The 27998-nt window shown below is 34.6% G+C and overlaps 2 protein-coding genes and 1 long non-coding RNA gene across 8 annotated transcripts; 1 reads left to right on the top strand and 2 right to left on the bottom strand.

Moving 5' to 3' along the window:
* Position 1: 1 nt before the first annotated feature.
* On the top strand, positions 2-20979 carry LOC115451301 (uncharacterized protein CG7065). 6 transcript variants are annotated; one of them, XM_030179585.2, is made up of 22 exons: positions 14-319; positions 5303-5352; positions 5441-5641; positions 8989-9150; positions 9389-9491; positions 10030-10153; positions 10327-10480; positions 10879-11045; positions 13548-13696; positions 14132-14156; positions 14240-14318; positions 15353-15465; positions 15770-15905; positions 16072-16246; positions 16341-16695; positions 16803-16886; positions 17080-17211; positions 17372-17612; positions 18092-18286; positions 18417-18754; positions 19591-19870; positions 20102-20979. In XM_030179585.2, exons 3-22 carry the CDS (start codon positions 5546-5548, stop codon positions 20888-20890), a joined length of 3897 nt encoding a protein of 1298 aa, XP_030035445.1. In that variant the 5' UTR covers positions 14-319; positions 5303-5352; positions 5441-5545; the 3' UTR covers positions 20891-20979. The 6 variants fall into 6 exon arrangements, with proteins under 6 accessions (XP_037300847.1, XP_030035444.1, XP_037300848.1 ...); XM_037444949.1 differs by having other exon boundaries at positions 5290-5352; XM_037444950.1 differs by lacking the exon at positions 5303-5352 and having other exon boundaries at positions 2-319; positions 14246-14318.
* On the bottom strand, positions 11750-12875 carry LOC119191071. The gene is made up of 3 exons (XR_005113373.1): positions 12651-12875; positions 12066-12234; positions 11750-11763 (listed from the first exon to the last, which is right to left on the bottom strand). It is a non-coding gene; the product is annotated as an uncharacterized LOC119191071 (long non-coding RNA).
* Positions 20974-27878, bottom strand: LOC115451300 (DNA polymerase alpha catalytic subunit). Its single transcript, XM_037444953.1, has 10 exons — positions 27748-27878; positions 27443-27643; positions 26960-27138; positions 26572-26803; positions 25598-26148; positions 25309-25500; positions 24876-25133; positions 24526-24655; positions 21999-24449; positions 20974-21259 (listed from the first exon to the last, which is right to left on the bottom strand). Exons 1-10 carry the CDS (start codon positions 27761-27763, stop codon positions 21033-21035), a joined length of 4437 nt encoding a protein of 1478 aa, XP_037300850.1. The 5' UTR covers positions 27764-27878; the 3' UTR covers positions 20974-21032.
* Positions 27879-27998: the final 120 nt, after the last annotated feature.

The raw sequence follows: 27998 nt of genomic DNA, 5'->3' as shown, positions 1-27998 counted from the left end.
CAAACCAAAAAAAAAAAAAGGTCTCTGGTGATTGTCTTTGATTCCATCGAAAGGCAACAAGGCAATACGTAGTCGTTTATATTATAATTCTATTTGATACGTATTCTAGGAATAGTTCTGTTTCTATTTTAAACATTACATTGCTATTATTGTGCTATTATGGTTTTAGTGAAGTAGTCATTTGAGTGTTTCTACTGAAATACTATTATTGCATGTATACGAGAATTTTTACTTCCTACTTGAAAGTACCTATTGAAGAGACGAGAAACAAACTGTGAAAATCAACCCCAAATTGAGATCTACTTGATTGCTTCGAAAGGTCAGTTGATTCAATAGTTTCTTGATATTGATTTAAAATCTTTACGGTTTAATTGAATCTGGTAAAACATATATTTATTTAATTGTGAAATAAAATTTATGCGATGTGTTAGTGATATTTTATATAAGAAGCTGGCGCTTGGCTTCAGTCAGTTATACGTAAGTGGCTGTAAATGATGTTCCTATCCTCATTATAAAAGACAGCGTATTCTGTATTTTCGTACCCAGGGTAATCATTGTTCAATGTCTACTTACAATTTAATATCAAGCAAACGTGAAGCATCTTCATAGATAGTTATAGATATTACTATATAGGCACCCATGAAACCATTTTACTGTATTACAGGTTTAATGTTTATTAAGTAAGTAGAATATATTTATTGTTTGTATACAATTTAAGGCAAGTAAAACAATTATAAGTGATTTATACAAGGTTAAGCATCACATAATTTTTGTTAATTCAACAATCAATATGCAATTTATTTGTATTTTGAGAACCAGGTGAAGTAACATTTTCATATTGACAGGGGAAACTTGGCTCGTCATTATATTCTAGTAGTCCCATTTATATCTTATGTTGTTGTTCATGTTAATATGGATAACTGGTCCGAGTCATGCTAAAATGTAACAACTACTTTTAAACAACATTTTTGAGTTGTTATTTGTTACAGCTGGATTATTAATGTATCAGAAATTTTGTGAATTACTTCACATATACTTTTTGTGTCAGGTATAAATAGACTAGCATAATTTGCTGAACGGTAAAGCATCACATTTTGATTGATTGTGGTTTTAAATATTAAAAACCTACTATTGGATAGTTTGTGGGTTGGTACATTTTGGGAATGACTGTCCTACAATACAGGGTAATTTTGACTTTGCGTTACTAAATGAAACCGCATACTCATCTTCACCTTTGCTGACATCGTGCCAAAAATCATCCATTAATAAGATATATCTTCATTAAAAAATATTTGGTTTAGTTTTTAGATTTTTTTATAATTTTGTAGTTCTATACAAATACAGTGTGCATTTTTGACTGTAAGTATTATGTTGCCCCTGCTACAAATTCTCCTAGAGTAATAGTAGTGGCATTAGGGTGGGTTTTTATTAATACTTATTTTGTTGGAAACTTACACTTTAGTATTTTACATCTATAACTCAACTAATTTATTGTATAGTGTTATTTCCAAGTAAATAAATATGTGGAATTATTAAGTAATGCAGTGTCAGAATTATTACCCTGTATAAACAACTACTTTTACTAGGGAATATATAATTATAATAGGCAAGTAATAAATATATCTATGTATGAGTGTGCAAAATCAATTTTCATATAAATTGGGTTGACAAGACATTCTATCATTACTTTTGTCTCATATTATTATTTTTGATATGGTTTCTTTTGATGAGCTATAATATGTTTCCTCTAACTTGTGGGGCTTTAAGTTTACATAAGATAATATTTAATGGTATGAAATTTTGGTATATACATATGTTACAGTTAGGTAGATATTTAATATCTCTAAAATATGACTGGTCTATTATTGGTTTGGTAAGAATTTTTAACAAAGCCTAAACCAAATACAATTTTCACTATTAACCAATGATTTTAGAAAAACCTAGCAGTACCAAAACTATCAGTCAAAATAAAATAATTGTTTTGATGATTAAGCTAACATAGTTTAACTCACTAGATTAACCCAAATATGTCAACATCAAAAATTCAATAAAGAACTTCCCATTGCATTAAAAAAAATGATATATATTTTTGTGTGTATAGATGAAAAATATTTCACAATACAAAGTTCCCTGAATAATTATGTCTTAAGGTTTACTATTGTAGGAATCTTAGAAAAAAAGATATTCCAGTTTGAAATTTTAGAAGTTATCTATGACTTATCATAGAAGATTAGGTGGTGATTGCAATTCTATGTTTTCTCAAAAAATTATAAAAAACGAATAACCTTATAATTATTGCAAGTATGTTAATGTCATATGCTTGAATTTAATTCAGAAATGGCAAAACTGAATGGATATGACAGTACTAGTGACTAGGTTGCATTCCCCTTTTGGTGTTTTACCAAAATTCCTATAATTTTATTTATTAACACTTGTAAATATGAAATTAATACACTTATGAATTCCATGAATATAAATAGTTCATTAATGTTCATTAGTTCAGGTGCATAACTTTTGGTGTTTTAGTTATCTTATTTTGGCTAGAGATCTGGGGCCTTATTCTCTATCCCGCACGTTATTTTAACAGTGCGTAACAAGCACGTAACACAACGCGTCATTTTTAGTACTATAGAAATTTGGCTTACAGAATACCATTCCACGCACATTTCTCGAAGATAACATGACACGGCCGCGTTTACACTATCATACAGAATAAGGGCCCAGGGGCCTTATTCTCTATCCCGCACGTTATTTTGACAGTGTGTAACAAGCACGTAACACAACGCATCATGTTTAGGACTATAGAAATTTGGCTTACAGAATACCATTCCACACACATTTCTCGAAGATAACATGACACGGCCGCGTTACGCGTTTACATTATCATACAGAATAAGGGCCCAGTTGTCGAGTTTGATAAGAAACCTAACCTAATCTTTTTGCCAACATAGAAACTGTGTACTTCAATTTGAGAGTTTGTGAGCTTTTGTTTTTAACTGGTTCACAGTTCATATATCCATGATAAGTCTAAGAAAGGATTGTAGAGTAAATATGTTCAGTTTAAAAATATGCTTGGGATGATTATAAATTTGTTAAATTTCTACTATCATTAACAAAAAAAAAACATAGTGATGACATGACTGAAAAACATTGACTTTGAATTTATACCAAACACTAAAGATAATATCTCCATCACGTTTCATGTGCAATACAATATAGTTTATAAGGTTTTCTTGTTATATTTATTATTACAAATGTCTGTTACAAATTACATCTCTCCTTTGTGATTTATACAAAATATAATACTTTGAATTTATAGCAACTTAGTCTTGTTTGGTGAGGTAATGTCAAGTGTAAGTTACAAATTTACCCAATTTAAACAAATGTATGGGCAATGGTTCAGGGTTCACTTAAAATCTTAATGTAGGTCCTGCTTTGATTTTCATGTGTATACTCAATTATTATTTAATTATATTAATAATTTAAACCACAAAATTACTAAACATTGTATCTTAAATAATTCCATCTTTAAAGTACTGTAGGCATTATACCATTGTCTAATTAACCCTCTATTAGCCACACGAAATTTATGGTGTAATAATTGCTGTAAGTATAAGAATTTAAAGCATTTATTGAGTTAATATATTATATTATTTTTTATAATTATTAAAGTAAAATCTGATACAACAGGTTCATTATGGTAAGTGTTGTAACATTCAGAAATTGCATTGAATTAAATTTACAAACATGTTACGAGATTAAGAACAACTATAAATACATGTTTGGAACATAAGGGAAGACAGCACTAAGTAGGATAGTAATGATGAGTACAACTTTATTGTGTGCATAGGGCTTGTATTGCAAAATTGTAGTTTCCCCTAGTGCAGTTTTATCTCAAGGCTTAAAGGGTATACAAAAAATGTAGGCATAAAAGGGCTAATACACTGCTTAATGCATACACATTTTTTTGTATGGTCCTTTATATTTATACACATGCGTGTAATTAGTCAATCTTTGTTTTCTGATAAGAGTAACATAATTTTGGCAATAGGACTAGTTTTGCCTACCACATTTAAATGTTGTGGCATACAGTAAAAAAAGAGCTAGAGCATAAACTGTAGCCACCTTGTATGATTGATGTTAATTTTCAAAAAACATAATTACTCATTATTGTTCATCTTTTAATTTGTGCTATACATGCAATGACATGTTTGTCTTTTACATTAATTTCAGTTGACATACATGATTTCATATTGTTTTATCTTAATAGTTTTTTGTAGATTATTATATTAAACAGAAAAGTATACAATTTATTATATTACCTCTATCCATAGACTAATTCACCAATTCTGAATAAACCAGGCTAATTATGGTAGTAAAAATAATACATATATTTGGTACACAACCAGTATGGATAGCAGTAACATTGTCCAGTGGGACTTGTTGTTACTGGGCTATAATGTTAATTAAATATTCAAAATATGCTTGAATATGCTATTTTCAAAATATAAAATGCAATTATTGCCATTCGAAAATAGACTAGTTTCTCTTTTCTTATATCCTGGAACATGAATGTAAGAACAAATAAACAAATAACATTTTTTTATACAAAATAAATGAGTATGCATTATGCACCAACACGGGGATCTGCACAGTGCAAAGCTGGTGAAATTGAGTCTGGATTCAAAGTTTGAAGGGTTGTTGTAAATTCTAAATGAGTCCTGTCCTTGAGGTATGTAGTATAGTAATATAGTGGCCAATATATTTTGAGGAAAACTACCTTTATGTACCATTAGATATATCATGGCTCCAATTGCTTGAAAGACTTTTTTTGAAATAAAATCTTAATTTGTATTTAGATATTTATGAATTTAGTTTCCGAAAACACCCTAACATCTCTACAAATCTTAGTATTTATAAAAGTAAGAAGTGAGATAAGATTAATGATATTCACTTTAATAGTGGGCGAAATTTAGTTTTTTTTTAAAATCTTCTAACCAATACGACGTACTGCATCTAGGACAGGACATCTATATCTTTTAGGTGAAGACCAACCCTAAAAAGTTTGTATCAAAACTATAATTTTTAATCTGTACATTCACCTAGTTAGTTGCGCACTTATAGGTGCACATCCATTACTTTACATCTATTTAACAATAATAAAAGATACTCCTAAATATTTATGGGTGCATCATTTAATAAGTGCTAGTTTGTATATAAGATGGTAAATAAAAACTCAAGTTGTCAGCATAATTATGTGACAAAAATATAAATTAACTTCTACTCTAGCCAATATTTCTAGTGCGAGAGCATATAGAGATCTGCATGTAAGACTACTGTGAAATACAGGGTGTAAGTATCTATTTGTTTTTAACAACATTCATGAAAAGTGACAATAATTTTAAAAATATTTAGTGACATGAAATGGTTTGTATTCCAGCTGTGCTCCATAGAAGCTGAAGACTGCAAGAGTTTGCTTTACATTTGTGACAATACAGTTTATGGCAGTTTTGTTGTCATAAACTGTCAAGTGTAGTGCATCAAGATGGACCTCCCGGACTGCCCCCCTGGGGCAGAGGGATATGAAGACACAGTTGTCGAAATGCCTAAAAAACCTGATGCTGAAGAAAACTGCACAAAGGTAAATACCACAATTTTAAATTATTTAAAAGAATGAACATAATAGTTATATGAACATTAGTTTTCGTGTAATTCTGTATTATATTAAAATGGTATGAATAGTACGAATAATTTATAAGATCATACAGTCATACTTTTAATATTTTTTTTATAATTTTAACTTAAAATGTAGTCATGGTGAATTTTTTGCCTGTTGTCACGTAATCTTAATGAATATTGGATCTGGGATAAAATACCTTAAAAAAATTATATATTATACTTCAAACTACATATACTATTCCACTGATAAGAATGTTTCATGTTTAATTTTTAACCTATAACCAAAGGGCACAATAGGCTCTTTTTAATTTTGCTTAGGATTCCGCATTCCAAAACTGTCTCCTGCCCTATTCCACTCTAATTTGGAGTCCATGAACCCTCTCTTTTTTACGCACATTGCAGAATATATTTAACATATTTTTAATAACTGGCAACCGCCCCTTTGTTAGTCCTCCTAGGAGATTTCGCGTCTTGTAAATGCCATCATAGAAGTACAGGGAGTTTGGCCTTCCCTGACTATGTGTGAGACTTCTTGACTAACGTGAAGTTCTATATTGAAATGTACACAACTTTTATGCAACTAATTTGATTTACTGTTGTTTTTCTTTGAGGTCGTCAGCGTTTACTTGCACTAACCATTAGACAACACAAAAAGACTAGGGCCTTTTAGCTGCAGTCATTGCATTATAATTAAATGTCAAGATAACAACTTAAGAGTTATAAAACATTAAAATGAGAGTTAGGCCATTTATTGGCAGACTGGCTTAATTCATTACGACATTTCAAAATTACATTAATTTAATCATGTATCCACAGTTATTAAAATTGGTATACTTTGCCGAACAATGGCGGAGAATTTACTACGCAAATGAATATATTTATTTTAGGCAAACCTGCTTTTACTCTATGATCTGTGCTAGTACCTACTGTTAATCATTGCCCACTATTACGCTTAGGTGAAATTTATAGTGAAATGATGATGAATTAAAAAACATAATAATATTAAGTGGGAAGTATTATGAGCAACTTTTTATTATTTTTAATACCGTGTCGCTGGTTTATTTACAAAAATTATTTTGATTAATCATGCCGAATAAACGTAGCGAATGTGGCGGATAAATGGACATAGTTAGCGCGGAGAAGCCTATCTACAATTTTTTTTGGACTTAACTTTTATAAATTATTGTTTTCATGATTTAACCGGCTTAGAGTCGTTTAAAATAACATTGCATTAGGCTTTGATGTAAACAAATTTGGGTTTTTGAAAATGTTATGTCCACTTTGGTAATATTACTTTAAACTATTAAAGTTTTCAACAAACCCTTTGTTTTTTACAATGCCTGTAAATAAAACACGTGTAAATATTAATGAACGTATATATGTATATTTGCGCAAGTCACAATTCGCGCAAGAGTAAATCGAACTTAATAAAAAAAATTCACGTCGAATTGATAACCTCCTCCTTTTTTTGAAGTCGTTTAAAAAGATAGGATGTTTTATTAACATTAAACGCATATATAACAATAACGATGAGAGATCATTTTTATGCAATGATTATAAATTATACGCGCTAAACATAGTTACTCCACTTGTACCTAAAGATAAATGTAATGGCGTCCAATATAGTAAGAATTGATGTTAGATGATCCTGCGATACCATTTTCTTCTCTACGTTTTTTTCCGACAAGTGACAATATGTTTACGATGCCAACAAAAAGAATAAGTAGATATTTACTTGAATTGAAATATTTGGAACGTCTATACACTGAGAACTGGTTTTATGCATTCAATTATTTGTTTTCAAAGATCGAATTGAAACCATTCAATCTAGCATTTGTAAAATATTGCATTGTTTTAAAATTTTATATACGAGGACGTGTCAACTCAGTGTTAATTAATATTTCCTAGCTCTGGTGAATAATTTTTATCACAATCACATCTACGTACTATTTTTTTTTTCATATTTATATATTTTTACATACCTACAGTGTCACTTTTGAGGTTAAAGATCGGATGGCTAATTTTTTTTTAAAAACTAACTCACTTCTAAAAATCTTCTTAAAAATTATAAAATTTTAGAATATGTATAAATTACTACGTAAATCGGAATATAATCCTTTCATGGGCTTTAAAATTCCCCGAATATGGACGGTTTTAGAAAGTAGACTGAATTATATCAGTCAAAGCCCTATCTACCTCGAACATTTCTAGAACTATGACCTTCTAAAATATTAATTGTTATTCTCAGGGAAATTAAAAATATATACTTACACATAGCTAAGCAAATGATTTGTTGACGATAATTTCTATAGAATTATAGTTAAAAAAAAATATTTGCGAACACTGTTTAACACGTTGAAAAAGCGTCGTTGAAAATATGTATCAAAACTATTTGAAAGTAACAGTTGAAAAAAAAGGCATTAATATAAAAATGAATGAATTACAAGTAAATACCATTGAGTTAAGTCTTAAATTTGACGGGGCGGAAGGTATATACTTTCCCCCTTATTCATGGATGTTATTTATCTAAGCTCTATCTTTGCTGTGATAACAAGTCTGTTTCTCAGTGCTGACGGCATGGCAGCCTTCGCAGTGCGTTGACATAGTACCGTTGTGATTGGCTAATATTAAGATACAACTTTAATCTAGTTGTCTGTCAGATAAACAAAGCTGAGACACAGACTTGTTATCACAGCAATGCACCGTCCTTACATGAATAACGTCTATGAATAAGGGGGTTTGCCTTTTACAAGCAGACAACTTTGAAATATCATATTAAACATAATATTTATTCAGCATAAGGTGTGTTTTTAGATTTCGATTAGAAATTAATAAAGCCTTTCTGATGTAAAGGGTATAATTTGTTTTTTTTACATTTTTTATTTTTGGGATAGAAATGAAAATATATAAGACGTAATTCGAATAACATTACATATATTTGAAATGTTATTCGAATTAGCAGTAAAGAAAAAAACGGCTTGAAGAAAGCAGCTTAATTTTATAAAAAAAATGACGCCACTAAACAAAACTCGTAATTAGTGGTCTTTATGGGACGTGTGATACGAATTTAACGTACGCGCTCGTGTTCCTTACGCTCAATATATTACTAAACGCATACCTTACGTATGTCCATGGAATGGTAAGTACCTTGTTAGACAAATAAAATAAAAAAGAAATAATAAATGAATAAAAATTTCACACTCTCAAATGTTTTATTTACTTTAAACGATCCCGCACACTACAATCATCCAACCTCAATGTTATCATAAACTGTTCTGCCTGAAACTCATACATTGAAATGTGTAACAGGTGGAGCAAGAGTTCCAAGAATACCTAAACAGTCAGAAGGTGGTGCTCGAGAATGGCGAGTCGCGTTGCATGGTGGAGCGGCGCGGGCGCGACGCGGCCGGCAAGTGGGTCTACATGTGTTACCCGTGCTCGGCCATCTGCAACGGAGAGACTGTTTTGCAGGTATCATATTAATAATATACATCTAGCTGACATTATAAATCTGTAGATAGTCTTAAACACACAGAATGAGTATCGTCCTGCTTGAACAGTATCTGTTTTTGTCTATTCCGGTAATCAATTTCTAAGTATGCCTTGTCATTTGCATGCATCTATAGTATTCTAATGATTTGTTTAATGAAAGTTTCGAGAACAAGTAATGCGCAGTTTTGTGAAATATTATGTATTGTTTCCTTTACAGACCCATATATTGGGAAAGAAGCACAAACATAATATGAGTACGCGTCAAGTTTGGCCAAAAGAAATATTTAACAGCCATGCTTTTAACCAGAAAAAGAATGCAGGTAATCAATAATATTTTAAATTCACGCCTATACGATCATGTCAATAGCACTTCTTGGGCACTTATTCTACTCGCAAACTGCAAGCGAATTCATAACGGAGCGGAAGCGTAGCGAATTCGCAGCGAACACGCCGTTGGTGCGTAATGTCATCGCTTCACCGACGTCATTTATACGCCCTCGTACAAGTCTTTTCTTCAATTAAAATTAATTATCTGTTTCTTACGTCATAAGTATTTTTGTATCTCGTTTGTTAGATTTTTTTGTTATTTTGCAAAACAACAGAAAGTAGTCGCCCTCCTCCAGTCGATACGCTAAAATGGATTCTCTGAAATTCTTCGTTGTACTTATTTTCTTTCGTGTTCGTTTTCTGCATTCGTGTTTTGCTGCGCCTTCGCTCTGCAATGAAATCCCTCGCAATCCGCCAGTGTGATCGGTCTCTTAGCAAGTTTACGCGGAATGTAAACATGTTTTGAAAATTCGCAAAAATACAGAACATTTTCAAAGAAGTAAATTTTACATTTCTCACTTTGTTTTCTAGGGGCTACTGATAAGAAGCAACCACCTCGCGAAGCAGAACATGCGCAATCCCTTACTACGAACTGCAAGTACGACAAGTACAAGAACATACCGTGTGAACTGCAAGATGCAATGAATGATGTCAAGTAAGACAATTCGATTATGAATACTGTAGTTTGAATAAACGGTTTAATTTTAACTCTGCAAGTATGAGTATATTACTAAACAAATAAAATGTGTTGTAGTATTTTTTCCCCACTACAATGAGTATTGAGCGTTGTTTTTATGTGTGTGTTACTCATGCGCTGCGCGTCGCCAGGGTGCCGATGCTCGGCGTGGAGTACCTGATCGAGTTCCCGCCGGAGCAGGCGCACTACAAGTCCTCGTATCTGTGTACGCTGTGCAACAAGTACGCGCACCCGCGCACCATCATCAACCACATGATCTGCTTCCGACATCGATACAATTATTTGGTTAGTCTCGTTACTATTTTCACAAGATAATGGTATTATCATTGATGTGCAGTCTTAGATGCGACAGACCGTTTTTGTGGAATCGCCGGTGTTATAAGCCAGCTTTGAGCAATTTTGCTGTTAAATAACATGCGCAACGAAATGTATGACTGTTACTAGTAATATAATACCAGACCCGTATTATATGCTGTTCCATTGCTGAGTTCGTATCTCTTCTACAACTGATCAGGTTGAGGCCTTAGCCTACCTAGTCTAGTGACTCGGTAGACTTCACATACTTTCGAAATTGTAATGGAGAAAACTTAGGTATGTAGGTTTATTCTCAATGTTTTCTTTCACCGTGAAAGCGGGTACATACTAAACCCAAGTTAATTTAATTAACTCGTTGGTATTTTCAGAAAAGACACTACGTGAAGGCGACGTCGCTGGTGGCGCCGTACTGGCCGCACTTGAAGTACCGCGAGGGCGTCACCGTCGTCATCACCCGCCTCGCCAAGCGCATCGAGGACACGTACGGGCGCATGCGCCCGCTGCATATCGACAAGGACGAGTTCGAAAAAGAAAAGTGAGTAGTATGTCGCTATGTCACAGTTACAGCATATGTAAAGTGACCACATAATTAATTGATGCGACAATGCGTACGAGCATGCATGCATGCGTCCCCTTAATGTCATAAGAATAACTCTACGCGCTTATTATTGCAATAATTGAACCAAATTCGCGATGTCAGCAGCAGCGTCCTGGAGAGTATGCGTACGTTGTTGAGATATGAAACCAGTTATTAGTGTAGAGGACTGTATATTTAAAGTAAATACCATGGAGTTAATATGTACTACGTACACCTGGAGAGCTGACTGATGCCGGAAAAACGGTCTCGAAAGAGAATACTTTTTGGTAGCTGTGTCCTTGTCTAATATGGTGACAATGAGACATTAAAATATAGGACAAAATTATTTATTGTTGTATAGATTACACTTACCGTTTTAATTATAAATGCGATAAAATTTGAGATTTAAAGATTTCTAAATCTGTAACCAACATTGTAGGAAATAAAACACAATGGGTAACCAATATATAATATTTATTGCTTGATTCTTCTTTTTTGTTTTTTTTATTGGGCGGTTCACCAGAAATTTCTACATCATCCCGTTTACTAGAAGGTCCTCTTCGTTCATAAGAAGTTCCTACTACTGTGATATGACTAGAATATGAAGTATGTACAAAAGATCCTCCTTTCAACTTTTGAATACGCAGAACTGTAATTTTTTGCTTTCTGGAACTATCTGTAACATAACAAACTTTAGATATGGAAAAATATTACGTACTATTTTCTTGAGAAGGTTGTACAAATTATGATATTATAAGGTTTGACAAATGGATATAACAAAATTATAAGCATTCGGTTATATGAATTTGACTAAGATTAACTTATGATTCATAATATAAAATGCATAGAAACATGAGACATCCCTTGAGCTAAATTGTATGATGTACAGGACAGTAACTTGTGCATTCGCAACATATTAGATTTATAATATATCAAAGTTTTGGTTTACAATATATGTATGTTAAAACAAAATACTACCTTAGGCAATACTGAAGGAACTGCTTGTGGCTTTGACTTATTCTTAGCTACTGTTAAATACGCATCATCAGTAAAATGTAAGCTACAAACACATGCAGTTTTTGTCACATTAGTGTCAAGGTTCATGGCATCAACCCACAAGGCCCTCCACTCTTTATTAACTGGAATCCTGAAAAAGAACGCGCAATTTAGACTATAATATAATAACTAGTAATGATGCATGGTTTTTACACTTTGTGAGAAATTAATTCAGACAGCAAATGTTAATTTATTAATAAATATGGTGTTTACTGCATTTGCATCTTTAGATGGCATAGCAATGCTATATATTTGTCTATAGCATGAATGGGCCGATAAGGTGAAGTGACAGTTTGCTGTTAAGTACAAAAAAAAAACAATGAGCTGACATAATTTAGAGTAATAAATACATCACGTGACGATTCTTATAAAGACATTGCAAAATTTTAATTTTTTTACCCTTTACGTCTCATATCAAACATTATATAAACAAAGATAATAGGATAATCTTATCCCACTATATAAAAAATATGGTTACACTATTTACAATTTATCAATAAAACTTACCTATGAAAGGATATTTCACAACCTGGATAAGATTCTTGCTTACATCCTCTTACAACACAAGTATTCACCATAATTACGCAGTAACTTCTACGATATAAAAAAAAAGCTAGCTTAAAAGTTATTCAATCCTTCTTTATCATCAAACCACAAATGTAAACAAACGCCATTTTGTTCAATAGAATTCATTCATTTTTTCAGTTCACGGTGTTGCCGAAACGTAAAGTACAATAACTTCTACTATACGACTGCTATAATAATTCCATTTATTAAATTTGTAACATAATAAAGTATAGGATCTAAGGATTTAAGCAGACAATATTATTTTATTTTTTATTACTGTAGTCTAATAAAGATTTTTTATTTATGTACTAATACTGCCATTAATATTATTAATTTAGAAGGTAATGAACGTTGGCAACATGTGCGAGAGGGACACGGCTACCAAAAAGTGATTCTCTTTCGAGACCGTTTTTGCCTTACATCTATTGCTAATGCAAAATGAACTTTACATTATAGGCATAAAATATCTTTTCAGTATTAATGTCAAACGTAGTAAGCTCTTCAGGTACATATTAACTCCATGGTAAATACAAAAGACAAAACTATAATAATGGTTATGTTCGGTGGTCTCGAAGTCAAGTCCAATATGGCACCCGTCCGTCCTTCCTGTCATCGGTGTTGCCAGCGCGGAAAGGCCATAAACACCCGCGCGAGGAATAGACATACGTTTTATCGGACATTAAGTCCGGATTGATGGAACGCGCACTCGTGTCATGTAGCGGCTTATTCCATTTAATCAAGTTTAAAATACTCTTCTGTACTGTTCCACTTCATAATTGTAAATCACTATCAAATGAATGGGCTGTGGGATATTAAACCTGGCGCGTTTATCCTCAGGGATGCCATACTTCAGTGGATATACCAAGACCATCACTTCTCAGAAAATAACGGAGCTACATTTGAAGAGGTGGTCGATGTCGACTTGATCACTACCCTGCAGAAAAATCCTGAGCCTGAACCTGAAAAATCTGCATCCGTCAATAATGGCTAGTATTTTAATATTTATTTTATATAATGTATGTAGCCCTGTATTATATACTGTCCCACCGCTGGGCACGGACCTCTACTACTGAGAGGGATTAGGCCTTAGTCCACCACGCTGGCCTAGTGCAGATTGGTAGCCTTCACATACTTTCGAAATTCCTATAGAGAACTTCTCAGGTGTGCAGGTTTCCTCACGATGATAATTCATAAAGAATACACACATAATTTTAGTAATTCATAGGTGTGTGCCCTTGGGTTTTGAACCTGCGGACATTCGTCTCGGCTGTCCGTTCCACAACCAGCTAGGCTATCGCCGCTATTATATTTATTTTAATAAAATATAATGATTTATTTAAATTGATTTCACACATTTATCACATTGATGATAATTACAGGAATTTGATAATAAGCTTATTATGTTTTTTTGTTTATTTTAGGTATGTCCAAGGCGATGCGGAAAAGGTAACTACGAGTTCAAATAATATAAGTGTTTTATGTGTCAACCTTAAAATGACAATATTGTTGCTTGATTCATATTGTTTTAGCAACAGAAACTTTGAGGCTAGAGACCCGTCCCCGCCTAAAGTAGCAGCGCCGTCAAAACCACTCTTTAACAACTTTATGGTGAGTCCTTTTACTATAGGCCAAAAAGGTTTTAAGTAAACGATTACTTTAATAAAATTTAGACGTCAGTCATAAACTCTTCACGCGTTAAGTGTTTGTATAATAACTATAGAATACAGATACTAATCATTATTAATGTGCAGTGTATTTTATTTACTTCTCTGCCATTTCTCTAAGATCTTTACAGGTAAACCGTACTTCGTATAGTACTTCCGTTGCTCTAATTAGAAGAGAAATTTACTAACAGAGCAGCAAAAAAACTTGCATAAGTAGTTAGACGAAATGTGAATGTGCCACGGTCAATTATCGATCTAAGACTTTTCTTAGCTTGCTATGATAGTTCTTAATGGATATTAAATAAAATTATTTGTTCGTTTCGATTTAATGTAACAAAATCTAATATAATTATACATAAGGCGATACCTCAAGGTCCATTTTCATACATTTTGTTTCACCTTTAATCTGGGTAACTAAACAAGTATTGGCAAGTAAAGAATTTAAATTCACGTCTAGTTAGTGATTAGTTCTCGCAGTTGAAGAAAAACGTAAAATAATTAATAATCATGGATATTTCTGCCTTTAAAATTTCGTCATATTAAATTTTAAAGGCCGAAATATCCATGATTATTAATTATTTTACGTTTTTCTTCAACTGCGAGAACTAATCACTAACTAGACGTGAATTTAAATTCTTTACTTGCCAATACTTGTTTAGTTACCCAGATTAAAGGTAAAACAAAATGTATGAAAATGGACCTTGAGGTATCGCCATAAGTCCATCAACTTTTTAAAAAGGAGCTCTTTATTTTATTTCCTGTTTGAAATTACTTTCCGAATTTAGATTGAACAATATTATCCGTTTGGTATTTTTTGCCAATCTCAATCATTGACGTTGACGATTAATGAGATCGATAACGGCCAACTGCTCTCATATTCGCTACTAAGTTAATAGCAATCATTACAAATTTGTAATTTTATGGTCAGAAACACAAACCAATGTGGAGGTTAAACTGAAATATGTCTGTTATGTCCAGCGTTCTGCGGGTCGGCAGGAGCGCCGCGCCGGCTCCGTGGACTCGCTGTCGGACATCAGCGACGATTTGAAGGACGATCAAGTCGACTTATATAAGGACACCTACAGCAAGAAGTACGTTTGTCTTTTGTTTTATATTTACTAGCTGTTCCGCCCACGTGGAAAAGTTTTTCCGGGGTAAAAGATCCGTTATACATTTTCCCAGGATAAAATTATGTGATATTATAGAGTATAATCTATTCTTGTGCCAAATTCCATTCAGATCTATTTACCGTTCTGGCGTGATAAGTAACAAACGCCCATTAAAATTTTCGCATTTCTAATAACAATAAGATTATTTTTAAACAAACAAATGTGAATGTCAAGTTTATGTCATGCTATGATATTATCGGCGATACTAAGTGGACTTAATGTACAGGAATAAAGCGGAAATAGTGCCGAAATCCCGCTACGAGCCGTATCCGCCGCCGCAGCGCAGCGGGTCGCCGCACCCGCGCTACGTCAAGCAGGCTTCCGACTCGCGACGATCACCCGATGCGCAGAAGCAATCTAAGGCAGGCGAATTTATAGTCTAGACTTATAGTATTTAAATGTTTTATTTTAATTCGTAGGGCTGTTTTGATAATTCTAAGTTCCGCTTTATGCTTTTTAAGTCAATTTTACGGTGTTCTTCTATAATCTTAAAAGACGAGTATTATTTAAAACGTCATTACACTATAGGCAAGACCCAGTAATTACGAGTACAAAGTGAAACTGGCACAAGAGCAGAGCATAGCGGCCGAGGCGTCCGCAAAAAAGACTTTCGCTTACCACGAGAAAAACCCAGAAAAACATCCCATGTACCCCGAGGAATGGAAAAAGTTCTGGAACAGGCGCTACAAAGAAATTCAAGCCGGTGAGTTTTTAATTTCTTCAGTTGTGGTAATAATTTATAATTATGTGGTGTTACAGATGAGAGTATTTTTTATAATTCTTGGTTATTTTGTCAGAGGGTAAAGATCCATCCAAGCATGACTTCAAGCCTGAGTGGATACAATTCTGGACGAAGCGCATGAAGGAAATTCACGAGGATGACTTGCGTATAATAGTAGCTGAGGTGTATCGAAAATTATGTCTCACTCCGCCCCCTATGAATAAGAAAGAAGAAATATCACCAGAGCTAAAAAGGAGGTCCCCTGAGGTCAAACGGAGAAGTCCAGATCCAAAATGGCGTTTGAATACCAAATCACGGAGATCACCAGATGTAAAGCGTAGGGAAGCGAGGCGCCGCACGCCCGAGCGACGACGCTCATCGGAAAGGCGCCGCTCACCTGATTATAGACGGGATTACCGCAAGGAAAGAAAGTGAGGGTATTTTTGTAATTTCTGTTATGAGTATGATCTTCTATATATTTAAAAAAAAATCTTTCTATTTACACAACAGATCTCAAATAATGTTATCTACTGCTCAGGTCACCACATCACCACCACTCGCCTCCCCGACGCCGCACTCCTTCGCGGCTACATCAAACGCGTTCCCGCAGTCCACATTACAGGTGAGTTCTTTATATCAACATATTTCATGTATTGTAATGTTTATTGTTCGTTTGGAACAGAAACGATAGAATTCATAGTATTAAAATAATTTAAACTATTATAAAACCTATTTACTATTTTACATTATTTGTGTGACTCAACATATATAACAGAATAGTTTTGTTATGAATTATAATGTATGTTTGTGATGAGGGGGAGTCGTAGCCCGTTGTCTCGACGCGCGGGCGCGCATGCGCCGCGCAACCGCAGTCCGCAGCGACACTCGCCTGAACGCGTCACGCCCTCCATGCAGACCGTGCTCATCTCCGACGACGAACTCAAAGCGTAAGTACTGCGCGTGGTCGTTGCGCCGCTAAGCTTGGTGGTGGTACGTCGCCGATTACTATATGCTACACGATGAAAGATGGCTCAGCATATTGCGATAATTGATTACTCAAAGGATATAAGTGTGGATAAAAATGAACGTTTTGTGTTGCGTTAACAGCGACGACGGCCTGTCGCCGTGGAACTCGGCGGACGAGATGGGCTCGCCGCAGCGGTCGTGCGCGGGGAGTGTGACGTCACGCGCGTCCCGTGCGCACCACGCGCCGCTCGCCAGCGCCGAGCTCGGCTCCACCGACAATGTGGTGGCTACGTTACGCCTGCTTGTCGCACTCGAGGACCACCTTGGCAGCCTTGGACCCAAGGTCATCGACTTGCTCGCTGAGGCACTCAAAATGGAGAAGGTTACACATATTTTTTTTTGAATCGCCATATTTTTCTGCGTTATTGAATTTAGGTTTTGTAGGTCTAGGACAATTTTAATATCACTAGACTATATCTTTATGAAATAAAAAGTTAAATTGTTATGGATTTTCATATTAAAATCAAAACTTTAAAGCACTACTCAAAAATTTCATAGTCGATTGCCTTTCAAGCATCGATGTTATTTTGTTACTAATCTTACTCATATTAATACCATAAATGTATGAAAGTCTCGGAAAATATTTGGATGTTTGTTGAATGTCGTAACCTTTTAACGGATTTGAAGGAAGTTTGGCACACAGATAAACCTTGTTCTAGCGGAACATATAGGCTTACAGATAGCGCCATTGATTTTTTATTATTTAGGAATTTTTATAGCAAGAATTACAGGAGCGAAGTCGTAAACAACAAAATCTATTATGTAAATAATAATATAGTTTGTATATATGACTCATTACAGGAAAAAGCTAACTCATCAGAAGAATTGTTGGTGCGCGAGTCAGCGGTGGTGCTGCTTGAGACTGCGAAGGAGAAGTTGAAGGGCGCAGCTCAGGCGGGGCTCGTGCCGCCCGCCGCCGCCGCTGCCGTGCGTGCCGCTGTCGTGCGAGTCGCCGCTACTCTGCACGACGCCGACAGACGACAGCGTCGCGAGAAGGTATTCATTCGCTTTCGCACTCGATCAAATTCCACATTCTCGACATCATTAGATCAGCGTGGGCTTCAAATTTTAAATAACAAGGATAATTACCGAGTATCACATGCATTGTCAATTCTGGTTCTGTTAGAATGCGCAAGCTAGTACGAGTACGAGTACTAGCAAGGAAGCCGTTAAAGCGGCTGTACCGGTGGTCGGCGTAGGCGAAGTGGATCGCGCGCAGATCGCTCAACAGATGGCAGCCGCGCTGGTGGCGCAGGGCAAGACCGACGTGTCATCTGCCGAGCTGGCGCAACTCGTGGACGCCGTTATCGGCATGGCGGAGGCGAAGAAGCGCGAGACGCAAGCCGTCCAGCACGACGCTCCGCGGCCGCTCGCAGACGCCGCGCCCAGGGCTGTGCACAAAGCCACGGGCGCCGTCTCTGCTTTGCAGATGTTACAGTCCGCATACGACGAGAACAAAGACAAGTAACTAAAACTTTTACAGTCAATGTAATGAATTTAATCATCATCTACTGATATATAATATAATCTTTATGGTATGATAACAGCGCTGAATACGAAACAGAAAAAACAATGGAAATAAATACCGAGTGGGCATAACCTTGTTTCCATAAGTGCAAGTATTTTGTACCGTGGGTTATTCTGATTTTCTGGTTTATTCCTACTTAATTAAAAAATATAAATTGATTTCTATATTAAGATACATTTGATTGGTTTCCATCCAAATGTTTGTATATTTATTATAAATTTATAATCTACTAGCTTTTTCTCGCGGTTCAGCTCGCGTTTTTCCGGGATAAATGTTCTGCTGTATATTTTCCTGGGATGAAAATAAGCTTTTGTTCTTCCAATGCCTTCAAACCATAACCAAGTAATAATTGATTAAAATTATATACAAAACAATTGCACCAATTAAATACCAATTAGGGGTGGTTATCACCAAATAAGACATAATGAGACTTAACATCTCATCTCTCAAGATGGCAGGCGCAGTGGAATACCAAATAATACTTCATAATTCAATGTGTTGGATGGTGTTTCTACTGTTTATGGACGTTCGTATCGCTTACCGTCAGGCGAACGGCAAATGGGCACCGTCATTCAAAGCAATAAAAAAAAATTGTAAGGTGGTAATAATATAATAATTAGACTTTGTAATATGTTTAGCCAACACTATTTAATAGGTACTCAAGACCATAATATTATTTTTGAAGTAACAATTTTATTAAATCAATAACTTATTTTTATTTCATCAAACATTATTATTAGATGTGAAATTATATTGCATTATTTGTTTACAGGTCAGGTAAAGATGATGGTGCCGATGCAATGGATGGTTTATCGGATTCAGACTTGGAAACATTATTGAAAAACTTTAATGAATTATCTGCTGAGGAGCAACATAGCCTTATAGCTTATTTGAAGAAACTAGAAGCGAGGGAGCCGCAGCGGGTGGAGCGCCTGCGACAGTACGTGAGCGCTGCAGTCGCCACGGCGCCTAAACTCGATGAAGAAGCTCCGAGGGATAACATTAAACCAGTCACCATTGAAAGCGACGATGATGATTATACTGTTGAGGAAGTAAGTTGAAAAATCTTATTTGAAAAATAATGTGCCTATTGCGGCTCTATTTTATTGTGACCTTTAGTTATAGATTACAATATTGATTTTTCCAAGTGTATGCAGAATCACAAGGCTTTATCAATAAATAAGATTTTGAAATTATTGAATTTTATCACCTCCTGCAACCCACGCTCCGCTCATGCGTGTAGTATTCCAAATACTATGAATAATATTGATACTTGCTTTTAGGTTTTTAAGTCGGCAAAGCAAAAAGTGAAAGAAGATCAAATACGACAAGAAATGGAGATAGTTCAAAAATCCCTAAAAGAGTCTAATCCACCATCGACGGAACTGCCAAAAACGAGCACCATCTTAGATCTTACGAAAAGTTTGTCATCTGCTTCCGATCTGCTCGCGCTTGTGCAGGCATCAATACAGTCACAGGCTCCAGTAGCACCACCGAGTATAGCCACTACGGCTGAAGTAGTTCATAGCAATACACAACCTAAATCTTTTGGAGATCTGCCAGAAACACAACAAATGTTTCCACAAGCAAACAATCCACCACCTAACCTACATCACAACTATACGTTAAATACATCCCAGCTCATGCAAAAACAGAACTATAATATGGGTAATAATCAGCTAACTAATCAACAAGGATTCATAAGATCGCAAAATAATCCAATGAACTATGGAGGCAATAGAAATGCTTCTAATGATAATTACAATCAACCCCAATGGAATGTGCAGTCAAATAATATGCAAGAACAAAGAGGACTACGGACGCAAGGGCAAGGATCAGAACAAAGAGGACCCCCAATTCAGAGACAACAACACTTTGATAACAATAGTTACAATCCGGGAGGTTTTAACCAAGGTGGTAATTCAAATTTTTACAACAATCGACCAGACTTTGAAACAAGACCACTTGGTTCAAATCAAATGTATGGAAATTTTAACCCACAGAATAATTTTAGAGGGAGAGGACATTATGGAGGACCTAACAGAGGTCGCGGTCGAGGTGGGCGTTATTAATATAAGTAGAAATTTAGTGACACATAAAGTATAGGAAAATGTATTTCTGTGGATTAAATTTAAAACAAGCAATAAAACTGAAATTTGTACATGTGTGTTTTTATTTATTTTATAAAACATGATTTTTTTACAATAACTGTGTTCAATAGGTGCCCATTTCTAAAAGTGCATCTATCTGTTCCGTCTCAGGCAGGATGTCTATTTCTATTGGTTCAGTTTGCAATTTTTTACTACCTTTAGAGTCTATTGAAAAGAATCTGAATAGTTTGGAAAGGTTTATGATTGAGTATGCAGAATGTGCCAGACAGTCTGCCACCATTTCTTTTAGTATCTGGAATGCGGAGACGATTTCAGGAGGTATTCGTATTTCTGAAAAATAATATTACAATATAGTGATAAAATAGATAGATATCTCGTAGTAAACATATACCCCCTTATTCATAGACGTTATTTATGTAAGGAAAGAGCATTGCTGAGATAACAAGTCAGTGTTTTTCAGCTTTGTTTATCTGACAGCTAACTAGTTCAAGTTGTATCTCAATATTAGCCAATCACATAGGCCCTATGTCTAACGCACTGCAGAGGCTGCCAGGCCGTCAGCACTGAGAAATAGACTTGTTATCAAAACAATGCTCCGTCCTTAGATAAATAACGTCTATGAATAAGAGGGATAGTAGTTAGTATCTCTGTATTAGCTATTTTTATTCCAAGATAAGTAATATTTAACATAGAGGAAGCGAGACTAAATATTGGTTACATAACAAACATAATAAAAACATTAAAATATTTTAGTGAAAAGAGATACATTAAATTAAAGGAGTTATTAAATATGTAGCCCCTGGTACAGTGGCAGCCCGTGTGGAATGTACCGGGTGCGGGGTTCCTGAATTCACATTCCAGGATGGCCATAAATTGTAGATTTGTATTCACGATTGTCCCAAGAATTGGATCCTTCAGGGGTTCTCAACGTCTTACAGGTGGGTCGATGTTAAAAACTAAGACAAATTATATCTGCAACCTGCTTGAATAAGTGTGTCGCGCCAACCTGTTGTCGTAGACTAAGGGGAAGTCTGAGAAGCTATGAAAAGAAGCTATTATGGATACTTACTTGCAGTGCTGTTACTTTTGCTGAGATCAAATATATACAGGAAAAAGTTTATTTGCAAATAAAGATCTTTTTCTGTGTATTCTCGGAACATGACTCCTTTTTCACACTGTCTGCAGAGCGGGTACCCGCCTGCAAAGGTCTGCGGTAACCGGGCGGTGCGGTGTCCACACGCCGGGTCCTCGCACGACAGCCAGCCCGCATAATACTGCGCGTGATACTGGCGCATCTGGATTTGCAACTGATTCTGTATGCTGGACAAATAGTCTACTGGTCTTATGGTACATTTATCGTTTTGACATTTTTCTAAAAACGTTATATTTTCTTTATCTGACTTTATGATGGTTTCTTTTATTCTGTTTTCAGTCTTGCAATTTTCATTTACGCATTTAAAAATAAATTCCTGGCAATGCCTATACTTCTCTTTTTCATTCTCAACTTCGTATATTTCAGTGTTAGTATGTTCTTTCTTGATAATTTGTTTGTAACCAGACGGGTCTAAGCCGAGGCAATCTGCAACGCGCGCGGGATCCATTCCTTCAATGGGTTCGCATATTCTCGATATCACAGGATGCAACTGATGAGCGAGGTAATAGTTATAATCTATTTTAAGGTGTTCAGAATTTTTCAATTCTTCGATATGATATGCTCTTTGAGTCGCAGAGTTGGCAGTCCCGTCTTCGCAAATAATATACGGCACAATATCGCCTTTTTTGAATCTTCGACTGTTCTTACTGTTTAATCTCAAAGCGACTTGCACGTGGGGTTGAGAACTTTTGTCCGCGTATTCGTTGGGATTTTTAGTCAATTGTTTTGTTATCGTGAGCATGGAAAGCGGCATTTTATTATTTGTTAAGTCTTCCTTAAGTTTATTAAGGTGGTTTTGAATGCTCTCTAATCTTTCATCATCAGATTGCTCCGACAGAATTTGGCTTAAAATAAATTTACCAGCTTCTGCAGCTAGCTGCGACCAGTCACGGCGTACAATATCTAAACCTTTATGCTCTTGTGTCAACACAAATTCTCCATTTTTGTTCTTACTTATCAATACAGCTGCATATTTTTTTTTCTTCAAAAGCAATAAATACCTGAATACTCCATCGATATCAAGTTCTATTTGTCTATATTTCTTGTTGATTTCTCTTTTTAAGTCGATGCCAATTTTAAAAACATTATCATAATCTAAGCAATTTGTGTTTATCATCAAACTGTCTGTATCACCGTATACAACGTCGTAATTCAGTTTTTGTACAATTTCTTTGGTGTCCATCAGAATTTCTCTACCTTTCATTGTGACCATGGCCGCCAGCGGCTTTGCATAGAATCTCGAATGTGTGAATCCTAAACAACCGTACATTGAATTTGCCGTCAATTTGAGAGCAGTTTGCCTAATATTGTATTGCATATACTGATCTGGTGGTAAATCTGGGGTCTTCATTAATTTTTTAACTTCTCTTCTGCTCTCTACTAATTTTCGGATTTGTGTTGGCAAAACTCCAAATTCCGTGTTGCTGGTAGGCAAGACAATGTTATTAATGTCATCATCGGAAGGCATTGTGCTTTTCCTTTTGACTGTTGTGAAACAAATATTATATTCCTGAATTATACTTGGGTACAATGAATTGAAATCCATGAGAAGAATAAGTTTGTCGTAAAAACCTTTCTTAGGATCCAGTACTAGGCCACCAGAATAAGCGGCTTTTTTCTTTCCTTGCTTTTTAGATAAATTGGCCCCTTCTTCATTTTGTTCATCATTATTTCCGTCGTCTTGCGGCACTTTTTTACCATAGACTTTATCAGGTACTATATAATTTTTTTCAGTAAATGCATGTAATAATAGAAATTCGTTTCTCTCAGATCTACCGCCCATTAAAGTTCTAGACATTACATTTCCAGCGATTTGCGTTATTTGTAAAGCTAGTGGTATCACATTCAGTTCGCACATAATTTTGATTATGTATGAAGCGTCTTGCATGCTTAATGATACTAGTTGGAACAAGTCCCTGCTGTTTTCATAATATCGTGGTAAATCTTCAATCGATACATCGACACGGTCGCCTTCTTTCATCTTTAAAACATTAACGCAAAGTGTATCGAGATCGAAGCTCCTAGCTCTGATTAGTTCCATAGCAGATAATTTTATATCACACACCAGTCGTCCAAGAAAAGCATCTTTTGCTGCAAATTTTCTTTGAGGAGGTACAGACCTCTTTAAACGTCCCAAACGTGACCAATTCGGTATATTGAGATCCAAAATGTTACCAATGAGTAAATCTTGTTGGAAACCTTGCAAGTCATGACCAACTACTAAATCTGGATCTAGTTTCCAAAACTGTACCATAAAATAATTGAGAAGCTCTCGTTCAGTATCGCACTTGGTCAGTTTTGTTGATTTATATTCGGGTAATGCTTGTTTAAGATCCAGTGGCCAAATTTCATTACATTTTGTCATAACTGAAAAAAAAATGTGTCAGTTACAAGCATATATCATATACATTAGAAGAAATTGAAGTTTATTTAACTTGCTTACCACAAAAGTGTTGCTGAAATGGCGGATTTGGTGGTGTTTTGTGAATGGGAAAATTATTGTGAGACAGACAACTCAACATTAATATTTTTGTTTTCTTTGTTTTTGGATCCATTGCTGTTCTCATATTTATCTGTAATATTCGAAAGTATATTTACAACACATATCTAAATGAAATTATAGTTTTTTTAAATACTAACAATTGAATCAACATAATTACTACTTTGGGAGAAGCGTGAGGCATCTCAATTAAAAAAATTATACAACACAATACATAATTTTGTCATATTTTTAACAAATGTGAATTAAGTAACATTCATTAACAATTTATGAATATATTTTTTAATACTTACAGTAGCTATGGTAATTGGCGGGGGTTGCAAATCTGTGTCATTTCTAATAACATTAATGTTTTCCATTTTATCACATACTGCTTCTAATTTGCACCAGGAGACCTTAGCTGCTACTGGTTCTGCATGTTTAATTTCTAGCCAACAAGGTCCTTTGATCTTCCTCTCCAATAGAAAAGTTTCCAAAGATGGTGTATTGGTACCAAAGATATGTGAAAATGTTAGGTACTTTTTGTTTACTGGAGGCATTGGAAATGACGCCTAAAATATAACAAAGGTAAATTATTCTAGTATTACGTTATAGACCAATATCATACATTCAATAACAGCTGCAGAATTCTAGGCAATATTAATTCAGAATTGTACAATTTCCAAGAATCAAATTAACTCTGTTTTATAACAGTTTATATAAAATACACAAAGAATTAATACTCACAGAATATTTAACCTCTAAATAGTCTGATTGTGCTGGAATATCTGGCAAATTGAAACAATAATTTTTTGTGACTTTTCTGGATTTAAACTCTTTTAGACCAAGCTCAATGGCTACTGTTTTATTAAATTCTTCATACATATCCATCATTGTGACTTCTTGATCAGTGGATTCCAATGTCACCGGGTCTAATTTCTGAAAATGAATAAAAATGAAATGACGTTTTCAGTATCTCTATAAAGTGTAAAAATAAAAATCAGTGTAATAACCACGAGATATCAGTAAAACTTACGTATTCCCTAGGTAGTAAAAACATCTGGCGATTGATGTTCTTCACAACTAAACAACAAGATGTGCATCCAGCTTTCTTGTTGGATGGATTCACATACACTTTACCAAACAGATATATCACACCTGGTTTCACAAACCTATCTTCCCATGCATCAAGCCAGTAGAACTTTAGTAGTTTCTCTCCATTTTCACCAGCTTGGAGTGGTAATTGACCATCAGATTGTACCATTGCTGCTGCTTTGTTATCAGCCATTTCCCCTGACCAGGTACACGCCAGTGGTTTTAACTCTTTCTGAACCTGAATTTTAGGTGCTGTAAATATTTCAAAATCTTCAAGAAATTCCTCAGCCACATCTGCTACAGTATTTGCTGCACTAGGTGCCTCTTCTTTCACTATTGTTTCTATAGGTGCATTATCACTAAAATCATCATCAAAAACAATATCTTGTGTGTTAAATTCTTCAATATTTTCTGTAGCAGTATCTTCCAATTCCTGTTTGATTTCTTTCTCTATTTTCCATTCTGGCTTTTTCAATGGTTTTTTATTAAATCCTTTTCAAAAGTTTTGCTATTTTGTTTCTAAAATTAGAGAATAATAAAATTAAAATAATTGTTCTATAAACTTATCTTATAGTTAAAGATGCATATTATATACTGATATAATATGTGAAAACAGTTTTAGTTTTTAGGTTTAGTTATAGTTTAAATAAAATTTGTTGAAAATTTTGTTGTGTTTTATTTTTGGAGCATAGAATGTATGTGCTCCGGTATCATCCCAAAGAATTTAAAAGTGTTGGTTTTCCATAAGATTATGGTATGGTGCAGTATTATTTAGAAACCATCACATACACTTACATCTTCCTGTGTCTCATGGCTAGTTTCTGCTGAGCTCCCATGCTTATCTGTCTGTTTTAAACAAAGGTTCATTATTTATCAGTTGTAAATATTTGTTATATTATTACTAAAATATTTTACTTACAACTTGTTCATCTTTTATTACCGGTGTGCTATTGTTAAATGTAACAGTACTTGGCTTCTTAATTGAAGTTGATAAACTTTTGAAGTAGTTCTGAGCATCTCTTTTACTAGATTCAATGATGTTAGTCTTGGTTGGTGGTGGTTTAGGTTTTGTGCTTGAAGATGCTGCATTTCCATCTAAATCAGACATTATGTCTGATAATATGTTGTCTTCTGATATTTTAACATCCTAAAATAAGGAAAGATAGATTTGTTTAGATGATGTTATAATTGAAAGAAGATATTATTGTGGTAAATTGCAGTAAATACTTGTTACACATATGTTGTGAACCTTTGGTCTGAAAGAAAAAAATCCTTGAGATAAATAAGTAAGTACTAGGTTTACCTCTTTCTTTTTTGCAGTCATAGATCCTAACAAATTGCGAATATTTCCTTTGGTGGAAGGCTGTGCTGCAACTCTAGCTTTTCTCTTCTGGCCTCGTCCTGTTTCTTTATTGTCTGTTGTAACATATGCATCCTCATCATCATCAAAGATTTCTCGTCCATCCTCTACATACCCAGTACCTGTGTGAAATAAAAATCTTAAATTAAGATGGTTTTTACAGATAAGCATCTGAAATTGTTTATTTTTCAGAAGTTTGCTACTTTTTCTCCTAATATTATGTAGTATTTCTGGGTTCGTTAACTTTACAAGTGTTGTTATGATACATGTCATGTAAAAAAATTGTGGTTTTATAAGTTAAAATCTCTTTATTTTGGTTTGGTGAGTGCAATGTGTTAATTTTTAAAAATTTTATGGAGAAAACTAGTAAATTGGCCGGTAAATTCTATTTGTAATGTAATTTTATACTATTAAAAGCATACACACCGTCGTCTTCAATCCAGTCGTCTTCCTGACGCTGTAACACCCGCTCTGAGTATTCTCTTTCATCGACAGTATCGTACACATTTTCCAACTCGTCCACATCATATTTGTGTTTAGAACCTTTGCCTTTTAACTGTTTAAGCTTTTCCAAAGCAGAAAATCTACCGTGTTTGTCGGTTTTTTGTCGTTTTGCTCGCTGTGCAGCTGTGGAGACAATGTAAACATTTGTGAAATTTTCCACCCCAAAACATAATTATTATTGACATTTAACACATATTATTTATATTAGTTATTTGTTAGGACATTACCTAGGGATTCTGCCATAATAGGGCGATATTTATGTGTCGAAAACCTATTTACCGCTTTTCTCAATAAAATTTACAATACCTTTGATTGACGTTTAATTTGGCGGGAAATATTTCTTTTATATTTTGTTAGAGCAATACATTAAATATCTTTACAGGCTAGAAACACAAACTACACGGGTTTCGATTGTGCATGCCAACGATCGTTTTTAGACGATATAAAACGTAGATCTAAGTTATAAGTCGTAAGAAAA

The sequence above is a fragment of the Manduca sexta genome, chromosome 28, assembly GCF_014839805.1.
Source record: "Manduca sexta isolate Smith_Timp_Sample1 chromosome 28, JHU_Msex_v1.0, whole genome shotgun sequence".
NCBI classification, from domain to species: domain Eukaryota; kingdom Metazoa; phylum Arthropoda; class Insecta; order Lepidoptera; family Sphingidae; genus Manduca; species Manduca sexta.
This window is presented reverse-complemented; position numbering and strand designations above follow the sequence as displayed.

What these genes read in the sequence shown, in the direction of transcription:
- LOC115451301 (XM_030179584.2), top strand. Translation starts at nt 5,546, where the DNA reads ATGGACCTCCCGGACTGCCCCCCTGGGGCAGAGGGATATGAAGACACA. An exon ending in ATCTGCATCCGTCAATAATG is followed by an intron (nt 13,697 to 14,131) that starts GCTAGTATTTTA and finishes TGTTTATTTTAG; the next exon opens with GTATGTCCAAGGCGATGCGG. An exon ending in TCCAAGGCGATGCGGAAAAG is followed by an intron (nt 14,157 to 14,239) that starts GTAACTACGAGT and finishes ATATTGTTTTAG; the next exon opens with CAACAGAAACTTTGAGGCTA.
- LOC115451300 (XM_037444953.1), bottom strand. An exon ending in CGACTGGATTGAAGACGACG is followed by an intron (nt 27,139 to 27,442) that starts GTGTGTATGCTT and finishes TATTTCACACAG; the next exon opens with GTACTGGGTATGTAGAGGAT. An exon ending in TTTTACTACCTAGGGAATAC is followed by an intron (nt 25,501 to 25,597) that starts GTAAGTTTTACT and finishes ATTCATTTTCAG; the next exon opens with AAATTAGACCCGGTGACATT.